The sequence below is a fragment of the Acipenser ruthenus genome, chromosome 47 (assembly GCF_902713425.1).
Source record: "Acipenser ruthenus chromosome 47, fAciRut3.2 maternal haplotype, whole genome shotgun sequence".
Lineage (NCBI taxonomy): Eukaryota > Metazoa > Chordata > Actinopteri > Acipenseriformes > Acipenseridae > Acipenser > Acipenser ruthenus.
This window is the reverse complement of record NC_081235.1, coordinates 6,574,002-6,589,978: the sequence shown is the minus strand read 5'-3', so window position 1 is coordinate 6,589,978 and position 15,977 is coordinate 6,574,002. Positions and strand designations below refer to the sequence as shown.

At 43.0% G+C, this 15,977-nt stretch overlaps 1 protein-coding gene across 1 annotated transcript; it reads left to right on the top strand.

Moving 5' to 3' along the window:
* Nucleotides 1-84: 84 nt before the first annotated feature.
* Nucleotides 85-10,022, top strand: LOC117428837 (ectoderm-neural cortex protein 1-like). Its single transcript, XM_059014085.1, has 3 exons — nucleotides 85-377; nucleotides 1,934-3,751; nucleotides 8,516-10,022. The coding sequence occupies exon 2, from the start codon at nucleotides 1,954-1,956 to the stop codon at nucleotides 3,721-3,723; it is 1,770 nt and encodes a 589-aa protein (XP_058870068.1). The 5' UTR covers nucleotides 85-377; nucleotides 1,934-1,953; the 3' UTR covers nucleotides 3,724-3,751; nucleotides 8,516-10,022.
* The last annotated feature ends 5,955 nt before the right edge of the window (nucleotides 10,023-15,977 follow it).

The following is a 15,977-nucleotide window of genomic DNA, read 5'->3' as shown; positions in this document are numbered from 1 at the left end:
TCATCTTGCCGCTGGGCTGTGATTGGTCACCCCGTGATTCACAGGCGGGGCTCGGTGCGCATATCTGCAGCAGGCTGCTGGTACTTTAAGAGCGTTTCACACAGTGCTCTACGAAGTCGAAGAAGTGAACGGCATTCAGCTCGGGAACCGTCGCGGGCCCTTCCGGTTTGTACTGTATACCTATAAAACAAACCGAAGCAACCTTTAATATATTCTTAAATACAAGCGCGTATGTGCCATGCCAGCCTGATCTACACGCACGCCTTTACAAAGAAGACACCGAAGACGCTTGGAGAAGCGATTCCTGTCGGAAGTTAGTTTGTGGTTACTTTTGTAACTTGGAGACGCCAAGACTGGAGATCCTCGCCAGTGTCTCGGTAAGCTTACCGTATTTGAATACGTTTGTTTTACACTGTAATGCGGTTCTGCAAATGCGATTGCATTATCCTAATGGTAGCTTCAGTTTGAATTATTGGTAGCTTTCGTAACTGAGTTGAATTCACGTTTTTGAAGCTGTGCAAGTAACACTATAGAATCGAAAACCAACGGGATTTCCCGCATTGCTTTCCCTAGTCGTTGTTCGAGTCACCAGCTGAATTTCTCGCGAATTTCTTTGTCGCCTATGGTTTTTTTTTTCACCTCCTTATTATTATTATTATTATTATTATTATTATTATTATTATTATTATTATTGTTATTATTATTATTTGTTAATACACATGGCGTATTGTTTAGTTTGTTCTGTTGTTGGATACTGGTACTGCTGTATTAAAATCATTTTCAATAAATAAGCTTTGTCGAGATCGATATACATTGCTAACGACTTATCGTTGAAACTTTGTCATTTCACCAATTCTGCTAAGGTTTCGTTTTAGATCTGTGTAACATATGTGAGTTTTTGTACATGTATAAACTACAGAAAAGTGAACTGCAGTACTAAAACATATGCACCGAATGACAGTTGCTTGTGTCATTTTAGCCTTTCCCCCCCTATAGTACACAGTGTGGAGTAGTGGTTAGGGCTCTGGGCTCTTGACCAGAGGGTTGTGGGTTCAATCCCCAGTGGGGGACACTGCTGTTGTACCCTTGAGCAAGGTACTTTACCTAGATTGCTCCAGTAAAAACCCAACTGTATAAATGGGTAATTGTATGTAAAAATAATGTGATATCTGTATAATGTGAAATCTTGTAACAATTGTAAGTCGCCCTGGATAAGGGCGTCTGCTAAGAAATAAATAATAATAATAATATCTTTTAATATGGTGTTTAACTAAAGCATGGGCATATATGACTTGACCCATTGCAACCATTGCGCCTTTAACGCTATCTACGTGGTAAAACATTTGGCTTTTGAAAATTTTTTTCTGAGTTACAGTATTAAAGTTGCAGCGATACATTTTTTAAAGTATTTTTCTCTAAAGGCTATGAAACAAAATGTAGATACGATAACATGTAAAACTATACAATGGAACGTGTGGGGGCATGTTGCATTTTGCAAAATCTCACACATACATAAAAAGTACTGTACATCTAAATAAAGCAAATACGAATTGTAACACACTTTACTTACTACAGTGTTTTGGGTGGTTTTGTAACCTGGCAAAGCTGTTAAAATCTCTAAATGTTCATGCAAGAGGACAAGCTGCAACATTTTTTAAATGAGAATCTACTTTTATTTAACTAGTTCGGTTTCTTGTACAAAACACCTTTTTTTCTGACGGGCAACACAAAGTTCTGCAAATGAGAAATTCTGGCTTGTGAGGCTGGATTTAAAAAAAATAGGAGTGGCTAAACATTGTATCAGACAATACAGAAATGGGCATTACAGGGTTAATATAATGCTGCGAATGCAAGCTAAGAGGTACTGGCCACTAACAAACCAAAAGCAGTGGAAACTAGTTAAATCCAATCTGTGTTTTTTTTTCTTTTCAAGATAAAAGCAATTGACCTGAGATGTCTGTCAGCAACCACGAGAATCGGAAGTCGAGATCGAGCTCCGGGTCGATGAACATCCAGCTGTTCCACAAGTCCTCGCACGCGGACAGCCTGTTGACGCAGCTCAACCTCTTGCGGAAGCGCTGCCTCTTCACGGACGTGGCCCTGCGGGCTGGGAGCCAGACCTTCCACTGCCACCGTGCGGTGCTGGCCTCCTGCAGCCGCTACTTCGATGCCATGTTCAGCGGCGGGCTCAAGGAGAGCCGGGATGCCGAGGTGAACTTCCACGACTCCCTGCACCCGGAGGTCCTGGAGCTGCTGCTGGACTACGCCTACTCGGCCCGGGTCCTCATCAACGAGGAGAACGCAGAGTCTCTCCTGGAAGCCGGAGACATGCTCCAGTTCCACGACATCCGGGACGCCTGCGCCGAGTTCCTGGAGAAGAACCTGCACCCCAGCAACTGCCTGGGGATGATGCTGCTCTCGGACGCCCATCGCTGCGAGCGCCTCTTCGAGCTCTCCTGGAGGATGTGCCTGGCCAACTTCACCTCCCTCTTCAAGACCGAAGACTTCCTCGGCCTCCCCAAGGACAAGTTCCTGGAGCTGATCCTGAGCGAGGAGCTGGAGGTGGAGGACGAGATCCTGGTGTACGAGGCGGTCATCGACTGGGTGAAGTACGACCTGGGGCGGCGGCACGAGGACCTCCCGGAGCTGCTGCGCTGCGTGCGGCTGGCCCTGCTGCCTGAGTCATACCTTCTGAAGAATGTGGCCTCCGAAGAGCTGGTGGTCGGCCACAAGCTGGGCCTGGAGATCGTGGAAGACGCCGTCAGGTGCAAGATGAGGATCTTGCAGAACGACGGGGTGGTGACTGGGTTTTGCGCCCGCCCCCGCAAGGTCAACCAGGCGCTCCTGCTTCTGGGCGGCCAGACCTTCATGTGCGATAAGGTGTACATGATTGACCGCAAGACCAATGAGATCACCCCCAAGACGGACATCCCCAGCCCACGCAAAGAGTGCAGCGCCTGCGCGATCGGCTGCAAGGTGTACGTGACCGGCGGGAGGGGCTCTGAGAACGGGGCTTCCAAAGACGTGTGGGTGTACGACACCCTCCACGACGAGTGGTCCAAAGCTGCGCAAATGTTGGTGGCCAGGTTTGGCCACGGATCAGCTGAGCTAGATCACATGTTGTACGTGGTTGGCGGCCACACTGCCGTGGCTGGCTCGTTCCCTGCCTCCCCGTCCGTGTCCCTCAAACAAGTGGAGCAGTACGACCCGCAGACCAACAAGTGGACCCTTGTGGCACCTCTCAGGGAGGGCGTCAGCAACGCTGCCGTGGTCGGGGCCAAAATGAAACTCTTTGTCTTCGGTGGCACCAGCGTCAACCGGGACAGGCTGCCCAAAGTCCAGTGCTTTGACCCTTGCGAGAATCGGTGGACGGTGCCGACTTGTTGCCCTCAGCCTTGGCGGTACACCGCTGCGGCCAGCCTAGGAAACCACATCATAGTGATTGGAGGGGACACCGAATTCTCAGCCAGCTCAGCCTACCGCTTCAACAGCGAGACGTACCAGTGGTCAAAATTTGGCGACGTCATGGCCAAGAGGATAAGCTGCCACGCAGTGGCATCGGGGAACAGACTATATGTAGTGGGTGGTTATTTCGGGGCCCAGCGCTGTAAAACATTGGACTGCTATGATCCCTCTACAGACACTTGGGACAGTGTCACCACCGTGCCGTACTCTCTCATCCCCACTGCTTTCGTCAGCACTTGGAAATACCTCTCTTCCTAGAGCATTGGGAGGACACAGTGTGTGGAAGGTGAGTTTAATAGATTAGCATTGATGTAAAAAAAAAAAAAAAAAGCTGTAGGCAGTTACACAATGTAAAATAAAAATTGCATCACAGAACAAATCAAGGATTTTCACAGGGTCGGTCAGTCTTCATGACCTTTGACTTGCTTGTGTTTCATTAGCTGCAGTGTCATACAGCTTTTATGTGGTACAAGTGTGACGCTACTTGGCTTCAGGCAGGGTGCCTGTAACTGGTTAAACAGGACTGTATTGAATAGAGCTTCCTTTTGAAGCAGAGTGCTGTGTGTTGACTAAACAAGATGGCAGGAATTCTGTGCTGCCAATTAGAGAAGGAGAGAAAAGTCTTTATTTTGGCCGATAACTCCCTGAAAACATGTGGATTTCTCAGGTGAGCGCTTTGCTCTTTTTCGGCAGTAAAAGCAGTTTCCTGACAGGAATGAAATGGAACCCTTCCCCAATGAGGAACATGTTTCTGACATGCCTCACAGTTGCAACACTTGCTTGGTGGAGTCAGATTTCATCACCTAGGTCATTTTAAGGAGGTATCTCTGGGTTGTCTGTCGGCTTCCGTTTCCTCAATTCAAAATCCTGACTTTGCTTTTGATTTAATTTAGATTGGGGGGAAAAAAGTAACCATTGTCAAACATCCAGTAAATATGACCCAGTATTTTCATTCAAGATCCTGCTGCTGTTCCACCTTAAATTGTCTTCCTGTATCTAGAGGGTAAATACTGGACCAGAAAACCACAGAGAGCTCCCAATGGCGGTTTGCTGTTGAGCAAAAGCAAGCAGCTGTTTTTTTTTTTTTTTTAAAGGTGGTTCACTCCTGAGGAGTGAGGTGTTAATGTGGTCAGCATAACTCTGTAGACTAACAGTAAGTAAACTATAGAGGCAGGACTAGCCCAGCATAAAAGGCCTAAGGGTCATTCCGATTCAGTGTGATCCCGAGGTTAAAAGTGGTCTTCAATGTAATCAGGATTTTAATCACATTTCGCATTAGATTCAATAATAAAAAGTAGGTTTTATTTTCAGATGAATATCAATTTTTGACAACCTTAAGCAGTTTTATTTTTTTATGTTCATGTTCCACCAGATATTTCCATTGATCTATTTTAGGTGCTGATTTTATATCAGAATCACACTTCTCCACTTACTTCCTGTCCATCAGGGTTGACATTAACCCTTCTATTGGACTGTATGATCCATTCAGACACACCTCAACATGTAAAATAAATCTAATTGAGCTCTGTTAACTCAGGAAAGGACACAAGGAATCGAGCGACTGTTCAGACGGTTTCTTCTGAAAATACATTTGAGAGTGACTCAAGAATCACGAGGCGGAAACGGACAATTTGGATGACCTGATCCAACCTGTCAGCACATTTTCAACCCTGTTAGACTTGCTTGAGTTTCATTAGCTGCAGTGTCATACAGCTTCTGTGTGACACACCTCTGCATAAAAAATAAATTAAAAAATGACTTATTTTTAATTTGCTACATTTTCCTGGGAGTACAATGCATAAATAACTAAATAAACGCACATTGCTTATCTATGCAGACTTTTATACCTGCCTGATTTACTGCCAAGTTACAGTCCGTGATCTCTGGTAGTTCCCTTTATTGTTATTGCTGCTTCAGTGGTATATAACCAGGCGCTAGCTTTTTGAATTGATCCTTGTGTCTCAAAGGGTGACTTGCTCTATGTTCACAGCCAGAGTGCAAGCCTAAAAATAATCCTGCTGCATGGTGTTTTTAAACTTCACCCGGGTCGGTGAAACGTCCCCGATGTCTGTCTTGCTGTTAACTGGCGTTTTGAGCCCCTTCCCCTCGCACTGCTTCCAGCGTGTCTTAACCCTTGCAGGAGGCTCTTCAGCAATGCAGCCTTTATTACACATGCTGGCGAATTACTGCAGATCAGCAAACTACCTTCTTGGCACCTGAGTGTATTGTAAGGTCTGTGAGTGCACTGAGTGTGAACGAAGACAGGTTTGGCGTTGGAATATTCAATCTACTGTTGACTCCCGGAGTGTCTTTTTTTTATGTACAGTGTCTGTAGTTGATATAAGGATTTTATTAAGTGTTTAAAGCTTGTCGGAGTCTCGCTTCAAGTAACAGCCACTCCCTTTGCCTTCTGCTGCTGCAGAATGAAGGCTGTTCTGTATTTTGAACAGCCTCCCTCTGCTGCACGTCTTTTGAATACTGGCTGAACGCTGATCGGGAGAGAAGCGAAAAGATCAGTTTAAATTTAGGGGGGGGGGGGGGGACCTAGAAAAGGTGCAGGCTGATCGCTCTCTATAGAATCTGTGTTAATGCCCGGTCAGCAGGAACAGGATTGACTCTCAGTAAAGAGCTGGGTGGAGTAACACACACTGCTTTAAAAGCAGGTAACGGTTGTGTTGGCAGATCCCCCAAAAAATCGCTTTTTGAACAAGCAGGTATTGTTTGATTTTTGTGGTTGGGAGGAGGCTATTCCAAGTGGCAACAGCTGAGCAGGCGAATGACTAACAGTCAGCCACAGGTAGCATAACGGTCACCTTGGGGAAAATCTGGGCTTTAACTTGATTGGGCGTTGTGGGAACCAGAGTGGTGTTGTTCCAGAGACACTGCCTTTGTTTGATACTAAATTCTAAGGTTAACATTCATGAGAATTGTGTGTAATTAAGATCTTGGCTTTAAATCCCAGTGACTCTCCCAATGTCTTTTGTGATGAGTGTATACCCCTTTGTACTACTGTATATTAGAATACAGTGTTGTTTTTAACACTATATCGCACGAATACTACAGTCAAGCCTTCAAATTAAAACTATACATCAGACTTTTGCCTTTTTAAAAAGAGCGTTTCTGTGTTTGTGTCTCAGTTGTGATTGTGTAGCTAGGTAGCCTGGCAGGCAGATTCAGTAAGTCCTGGACTATATTTACTGCTGCATGTCTGAGATGGTCTCTGGTTTCTGGAAGTAGAGAGCTATCAGTAGCCTGTTAATGATCCAGCCCCCCCCCCCCCCCCCCCCCCGGCCATATGTGGCAGCCCTGCTCTGGAGACCTCAACCGCAACCAGGAGGGTCAAAGGTGACCGTGTAATGCGTGGCTTTGCAGCCCCAAGCAGCTGTTAATAGCTCCCGGCACCGAGTGGGTCTGAAGGCAAGGGGAGGAGTGAGGGACGCTGAGTAACAACCAATTCAATACTAATGTTTAATTTATTTCAATCTTGAAAGGGTGCGCAGAGCCACCAGGATTAGCATTTTGTGATGGAGCCCCCTCCCTCCCTCCCTCCACTCCCCAGAGTAATTAATCCTGCCAGTAAAATGCAGGAGTGCATTCATATTCGCTTAAAGAGCTTTTATTGTTTCATCTTTGTGCAGTTGCCAAATTTCCATTCGAGAAATGAGTGCTTATTTAACACGTTCAATTTAAGTAAGCATGTGGTGCGGAGGTGTCAAACATACAGAAATTATATAAAATTAAGAAATAATCTAACTACAGAGGACCCCCGATGTGATCTTTTTAAATCAACTAAAGACAACTGTGCAATGTGGTTTGTCCATTGACTTCTATTTCAAAGGGGTGCCCCTATAAAAACTACTCATTGGAGCAGTGTGTCTGCGACAAGTCCTTCATCGATATACTGAAGCCATGCAGATGGCTGGAATTGGGTTGGCATTTATTAACAGAGTTTGTGTAGGAGATTTAAAAAGATTGTCTTGATCTCTGAACTTGCCGAGAAGGCGCTCCCCAGCTTTGAAATTGATTTGCAGATGGTTTAGAGATCACCAATACAACAGCGCTAATGAGCTGACGGATGAGTCAGATTGATTACAGGTTTTAGAAATGTGAAAAACAGGACGACCTTTGAAAATGGGGATGTTTTATCCAATGTACCGGACTTCAATGTTTGTATTAATAAAAAAGCCCTTCATTGAAAATCAAACATGAAATCCTGCACTACTATGTATTCCGGTAGACTCTTGCGATATCATTTTGTAGTTTTCTTTGATTACATGACGTTAAGATCAAAATTATGTTCATACAGTTTTTATATATATAACATACCATACAAGTAGTTTGAACTAACGTGTTATTGTTATGTAGTAGATATCCTGTCTATTGTGTCAACTTTGTAACACACTTGTTGAAAATACAGGCTTTGAAAATGAAAGACCTTTGCCCTAGCAACATTTTCATTCATCGACACAGACTCCACCCTATCATTTGCAGTCCTTTTACCTTGACATGCAAATCCATGCAAAGCAGCGTCAATGAATGTGAACACCAGGTAGCATTTAAAAAAAAAAAAAAAACCCAGCACGTGCCTCGTCCTCTCCGGTTTCACTTTTCACAGATCTGTAGAGCTGATCGCAATCGCAGTTACCTGATAAGAGGTCAAAAAAAGGAGGTATTCTAAATGTCTTCATCTGTTCCCTGCCTAAATAGCCCAGGAGTACAGTGAAATGGCAGTACAGTTCATGAAATAGCTTGATTGTGTTTTTTGGTCTCTCTAAGCTGGGAACAGGTAGCTTGGGGCTCCCTGAAGTACATGTTCCTATACAGGCTCCAGTAAGGGGTCACATGAGTTTTCATGTAGTTTCATATGGGGGGGGGGGGGGGGGGGGTTGTGCAGAATTAGTGTAGGTGCCAGGAATTCTATTTGCACCTGGAAAAAGCCCATTAAAATGAGTTTGTTCCTCAGGTATTTAAGTTGTGTCTGATGTGTGGCTGCGTTATGCAAGTGCTTCAGATTCCTGACTTCTTTTTTTTTTTTTTTTCTCTCTCCTAGAACTTTATTGCCAGAGATGTCTGGAAATTGACGGTGTGTCTTGCTGTCCTCCTGCAACGTGAAAACACCAGATCAGAGACAAGCGGACTGGACGTTCTGAAGACTGTGGCCCAGTGACGGTGGACACTGAAGCACTTTGGTCTTGGTTCTGTGTAGACCCTGTGTACAAGGGGCTTTGTGATGTCCAATGGAATGTTCTGCAAACTTCTGTATTGGACTTTACGCAATATGCATACTCTTGTCGCTCCGTGTAAATTAAGTGAGACAGTTTGGGGATTTCCCACAGCAGTTTTTCTTTTTAATTATTAATAAAACTGTTTTCAAACCCTGCAGCAGATGGTCTTTTATATATACTGTCTTTAGTTTGCAAAGGGGACACAAACTGTGCTTTTTCAAGAGCGCTTTGCTTGCTAACACAGAACAGTTAGAAATGCTACAGTATAGAAATACAGGTTTGTTTTTAGTTTATTTCAGTACACCGGAGTAAAGACTTGAGTTCATTAAAGTTTCATGTAACAGAAGTTAAGTCCAATGCAGAGCAGTTGAAGCTGTTCCATTTCAACTCCGGTGTGTCTAATTTAATGAAGCTCATGGTAAAGAACGGAATTGCTCATACTGCTGTGCAAAGGGAGTCTTGTTTTCAACTGATGTACTTTCTGTAGTTTTTTGTGAAGTTGTTAATTTTATTTTTTTCTGCTGAATTTGCTGTGCAAAGACTGAACTTTGAAAGATGTAATTTTATTATTTAATTTTTGTATTATTATTGTGTAGGTCAGGTGATTTGTCGCTACATTCTCAGGGTATATATTATTGCCCCCACCCAAATGTAATAAATAAGGTGAAAATGGTGGCTATAAATATTCATTTTGTATTTATTGGACTATTTATTTTCCTTGTGCATGTTAACATGCATCCCCCCTTTTCCACACTAAAATAAAGTATTCTTGTAAATTCATAATTTTTGATTATTGGAATATGTATCTTAAACTACAGATGAAAGGACAAAGCATGTCAGGTCTATGTTTCAAACATGTTCCCTGTTCAAATAAACCATCCAGGACTCAAGCCGGTAATTCTGTAACTAGACCTGGTAAACCTGAACCAATGAAATATCAGTTCAGTGATGGAAATAAGACTCCCACTGCATAGTGGTTTGATTCTTTCCTGGGTTAGCTATACGTTTTTTTTCAGACAGAACAGAGCTTGTTACCAACATTATACACTGTGGCTAATCAGGCACGCATTAAAACCTGGAATGGTTGAAACTGCTATGCAGTGGAGTCTTATTTCCATCCCTGAAGTTTATGGCACCGCCATAGTTCTGCTCTAATTTTGATTGTATCTAAGCCCTGATGCACGGCATCTTTTTTTGTGTTTTTTTTTGCAAATGTCATTAATCCTGAGGTCTAATGTAATATAAAGAAAATGTTATTCAATAAATGTTTGTCTTTTTGTATATAAAACTGCAGATGTTTTATTTCTTTTATTAAAATTATTTTGTATTGTTTTTGTGTGTATTATTTTTTTTGTAATTAATTTTGAAATGGGGTTGTTTCTGCTGCCGGATGTGTAAAATTGTTCCAGTCCATACCAGTCGAACTAATTCATTTGAGCTGGGCAGCTGGTGGTGGTGCTGGGACTGCCCTTGAGTGTGGTGATCCTTGACACTTGGAAAAACAAGTATTCTATTAAAAATGGGCGTGGATATAGCCATTTTCTTAAACGTACTAAATTTCAAGCTGTCCTCGCAAAACCGTGCAGCGATTACTGGTACCAGAATCGTTCCTGCAGGAAGGCAACCCAGGATACAAACCTCTTTCAAAATCTCTAAAATTGTGATTGTTATTTTCATTCTCCACTGGCTCGTGTGCAATTAATGCATAAACGTTTTTTCTCTCTCTTTTCATATTGCTGCAGCCCGGAGCTGCTTGCGTTGTGACATGATGATGAATAATAAAGTTTGGTGCCATGCTGCATGTGTTGTGTTCTCTTGTGCTTTACTTCAGCTGCTGCAGTGTCTCCATCAGGATCACACACATTCTCTAGTTTAGGGGACACACGATTTATTCGGATCAGCAGAGCAGGATTGCGTGTGCTGTTAAGCACACACACGGACTGGCCACTTTATTAGGATCCATACCTTCTATCAGGCCTGATCACAGCCTTGACGTGATGTGGCACAGATTCCACAAGGTGTTGGAAGGTGTCATAAGGGATGTTCATCTATTCAGTCATTAATATTTCATAGCAAGAGATTGTGATGACAACTACTATATATAGAAAGAGTACAGAGAATTAATTAAAAAAAAAAAAAAAACAGCGAACAGCTCTCTCTATCCAAGGAGAATCCGGATCCAACAGGATGCTCATCAATCACTAGAAATACTTCACAAAGTAAGCGATAAACTGAAAACTCACTGAAATGCTCTTTCTTCTGGAGAACGCTCCCGAGAAATGTGTTATCCAGTTAATTTATTATGTGTGAATAAAAATATCAAAACCAGTGGGATTATGTTGAAAAATATACTGTATTGCTGTGGGCCACACAGGGATACAGCACATGTAAAGTAATGAGTTTCATGTAAACGCTGCAAGGTAAGAGCAAGGAAATAGATTACAGTATTAGCGACCTGCATATCGTGATACAGGTCATGTTGTGACAGGGATGTATTTTTACACCACCCCTAGCTGAGAACTGCAGAACCATCTCGAGCTGTGCAGCTATTTACAAGTGACTAATTAATTAAGCGTTTTGAACTTCTATGCATGCAGCATAGATTATTTTTTCTTTGGGTGTCATCTTCGTGTTTTCAATGCTTTCTCTGGGCGTTTCGTGTGAAAAACACACAGCTGTTGCAGTAGCTACAGAAACACAATGCAGGGTAAGCTGATCGCTGCATTCCTCAGTGCACTGCCCACATGAGGCATCTTACTGTGTGTACCGAAGACGACAAGAATGTGAGCCTTGAGATGTGAACGCAAGGCGTGTCCATGTGCTTCCAGAGAATTACCTTTGAATTCTCTGTACTCTTTCTATATAGTTGTGACCCATTACCTGCTCACAGAGGGCTCTTTGCAGGACACTGAGATCATGCAGAAAGCCTTCAAAGGGACTTTCCACAGCTTTAGGAGAAACCCAGAGGTTCTGGTGAAGCTACCAGTTACCAGCCGAGGAGACAGAGGTTACAAGCACTGAAACTGCTGCATTGCCAAACTCACTAAGTGTTTGGAGGGGTTCTCTGAGGGTGGAAGTAACGATGCAATGATAAATTGATTTATTGGTTACTGATCGCCATGTCTTGCATCAGTTAAACATTCATTTTTCAGGAATAGTGGCTTGAAACCTGGTTCCGGGAGACCTAGTTTGAGGTTGCTGTATCAAACCTCAGGTCTCCTCTGGTGCGCAATGCAGTGGCCTGAAACCTAGTCTCCTGAAACCAAGTTCCAAGCCACAAAGTGGTTTAGTGTTCCCTCAGTTTACGACGCTAGGGATGTAGGGAAACATTCTTGGTAACTTGTCGTCCATTGATTTCCTCTGGAGAACTTAGGTTTGCAGACATATAATTACAAATCGGTTGTTTTGGATATGAAAATGAAGCTGTGGAATAAACAGTCCTGCCTTTCAAAACCTCGCTGTGCCCAGTCCTAGAGTCTAGACCACACTGCTTTCCTCATGTATTATTTCACTGTGTAGTAAGCAGCTTAAATAGCTTGTTTTACCCCAGTCGCTGTGAACCATTCCCAGAGTGTTCAGTGTCTTTTACTTGGTAGCGAGTAAATCTCTGTAATTATCATAGTCTTCAGTTGCTAATCTTCTGGACCCTCAACCCCGAGCGTAGCGTACAGAGGTCCCCCCGCCCAGGGAAATGCAGGCTGCCCCTCCTGGCTCTCTGCGAGACTCGAAGTCCTCACCCGCGGAGTGATAGATGGCTTAATAATTCCATTCCCCCCGGCGTGTGGCAACGAGAGCGTGGCCCAGACGGCAGATGGGAACAGCTATTACACAAACAGCTGGGTGCGCTCCCCTGGGAGAGAGTTATCAAAACAGAAAACTGTAATCAAATCTACTCAGGGAGCTGGGACATTTTAATAGCCGTGGTGATGGGGTTTTTTTTTTTTGTTTTGTTTTTTTAAAACGGCCATCACGTCAGCCTCCGAGGCGTTTATTTATGAAACCACAGGGAACGCCTGGAGTGGGTGGATGAAACCCATTCCGAATGATTCTCAGTGGCAATGCGATGGTTTCTGCACTGAGGCGATGGAAGCACAAGGGTAGCTGCGATGGGACGAGCATTTGTAGAACGGTACTGCAGCGGTACCATTTTTATGATCCAATACACACTGGTGTTACAGTACAGTTCCGTGGTACCAGTGTGCTCCTAAACACACAGTTATGCCATTGCATCTTATACCGGTAATGCATCTCAATGCGAAGAAGTGTCTTCTGTTAGTTGTGTAACACACTGCCGTTATGGATTCTGTACTGCCTCCTGTCGGTGAGATGAGGCTGAAAGCTGTAAAGCCAGGAATGCATACGAACACGGATCTTTTGCAGCAGTTAAGACCTGGGAGAGTGTGGAGTCACCCTGTTACATTAGTAAGCCCCTATTTCTGTCCAAGTGTCTTTAAATTAAAGGAAAATAGGTTCCCTGACTCCTCCTCAGTCACCTGAAGTTAGATTGCCTCGGCACAGACTGGGGAACTGAAATTGATTTATGTATTTCGAAACACCAAGTAGACGCCAGGGTCGGCAGAGGAGGAGATTAAACACCTTGTTTTCAAAAAGGGGTTCCTGGGCACAGTAAATGGAGCAATTGTCGTGCAAAGCGAGTTTCAAAAGCATTCGACCCGACTCTGCAATTAAAGCGCCGTTCATCGCACACATCAGCAGACTTTTGAAAGCAAGACAAAGGAACAAACGGGCCCGCCAAAAAAAAGAGAATAATTAAAATGCTGCCTCAAAATGAGGAGCGAGGAAAGGGGCACTCGTCTTGAATGGGTGCGGTGAGCCAGAGAGCGACGGCGCTCGCTACAGTCTGTCTCTCCACCCAAACATCGGCGTGTGTCTGCTCCACAGACACAAAGACACTGAATTATTTCTGAATTTAACTGCGGCTCTTTCCTCCAGGGAATTTGTAGTCACAAGACGGTATTGTCACTTCAAAACTTAAGCACCGTAAAAACAAATTGTGTAACCCGTAGAAATGTCTCAAGATATCATTCGTTGAATAATGTAAAATGATTTCAGCACATTCTAAAGAGAATAGAGAGAGTGAGGGCCATTCAATTGCCGGGAGGTTATAGACACTGTAATCTTTAAAATAATGAATCTAGGACCCGGGTCTACTGAGTTGAAAACGCTAAACTCACCAAAAATGTGAAACTGTTGTGTTTCTGTGATTTTCCATTGCCTTGCTTTTCACGGGAACAATGACAATGAATGTCAAAGCCTGCCTGGTGTGGTTTTGGAGCGCAAGCTTGTAAGGATTCCGGATTTGAACTGTGTCCAGTTCCGGTTACAGCTGATTAAATCAACGGTGAAGAATCTGAAGATGTGCAGCGACTCGAGACCAATTGAATTCAGGTTTCTGAGCGAAGTGCCTCGGCTCGCCAGGGGGGAGGGCAGGTGCATGCCTGTGGTTTAGCTGACTGTAGGCCTACTGCTGGGCAGAGCAGGAGTCAACCGAAACGGAGAGCTTTCCTTGTCAAGTTTAAAAAAAAAATGTATTCGAATGTAATTCGAATAAGGAAAACTACAAGGATGTGACTCTATAATGAAGTGATACATTTCCACAGTAAATACGTTTCAAACATTACAGAATAAAGACACCTTGGAATTGGTGTACATTTAAAAAAAAAACAAAAAAACTAATAACTGTTTACTGTGAGAATTATACAATAATTCATAACATGTTAGTAACAGAAGGGCAGAATTGGAACGGGTTAGCACAAACTTTATACAATGACTCAGATGTGAATCGGACACATAAGGCAGTGTGTTAGCTTTGTTAAAACCTCTAGAAGCTGCATGTCATGCGAGAACGTGGAGGGGTGGATACTGCTGTTAGTGTTCCCATATGAAATGTATTCACCTTGAAAATACCACACCACCTGAACCACAGACAGCCACAATTCATCAGCTGGTCAATTAGGAGATCGAGCCACTGGAGATATTCATTGAATGTCATGATTGATAGATACAGACAGCATGAGCTAACTAGGATCCCTTATACAGGCTTACCATAGTAAAAGCATAGCGAAGTGTAATACAGCACAGTGAAAGCATGGTAAATCATTGGGAAGCATTGTAAAGCCCAGAGAGGTATGGTAAAACATTTTTTCAACCATAGTAAACAATGGTAAATGCATATCATAACTAGGGGAAAAGCATGGGAAAACTGCATAAAAAGCGTGGTAAACGTTTGTAAGGGATGTTGACTGTCATTATTCTAATTACTATTAATATGTTTTGATTAATACTTAACTATTGGAGGTTTTTATTTATGTTATTAATAATAATTTACATACATCTGAAAGACTTCTGCTATATATATATATATATATATATATATATATATATATATATATATATATATATATCAGAAGTGTGTGTATATCTATAGAAATAATTAGGAACTATTCTTTGAAAAGCAACCAATTTTTTTGTATTATCCATACACTGACTGGCAATAAAAAAACATCTGATGATTCATCATCTTTCAAATTGCAGAACAGGCTAATTATATAGCCTACGGGCGAGGTTCAGAGTCCAGTCAGCCAATTAAAAATTGCCGCAATTAACCATCTGCTATACACCGAAAAGCTGACAAAATGTCACGCGTTACTGATATGTACTGATATGTTATATGAGAGGGTCGTGGATGAATGGGGCGTTTCAGCACCGCTATTCATATGGAAAAGCCAGCAGTGAATGAGTCCACAGAACAGTCTTCTAGACTATAGTGTAACAGCACATTCCTGCACCAGGGCTGAGGTCACAAAGCGGCTGTGCTAATTGAATTTGTAATTATCATGTAATTATAGTGGATCTTGAACTGCAGTTGCATTCAATGGGAGTACACTTCAACTTCAATTATAGTGCAATCTGCTGAGGGCATCTTTTTTTTTTGCTCCAAACAGGGTCTGGTTCAAAGGAAAGGGTGGTTCCAGGGTTTGTATAAAGCTCTTGGAAGAAATCATGCAAATCACATTTTGTGCCTAATTTAAAACAACGTCATTTTTATTTTTCATGGGTGAAAACAAGACATTTATTTCGACTTTTGTACTGGAAAAGTTCTTTCGTTCACATAGCTTGTACTTGTAGTTGTCCCGAGGCCCGCTCTGAAAATGAAGCTGTGCTGTGTTGTGTATTGCTCTGGCAGCAGGAAGATGAAGCACAGAAACAGGGCATACCAGAGCAGTCCTGATGATGTGGTGCTGCTGTCTCTAACAAGCCACATTC

What these genes read in the sequence shown, in the direction of transcription:
- LOC117428837 (XM_059014085.1), top strand. Translation starts at nt 1,954, where the DNA reads ATGTCTGTCAGCAACCACGAGAATCGGAAGTCGAGATCGAGCTCCGGG.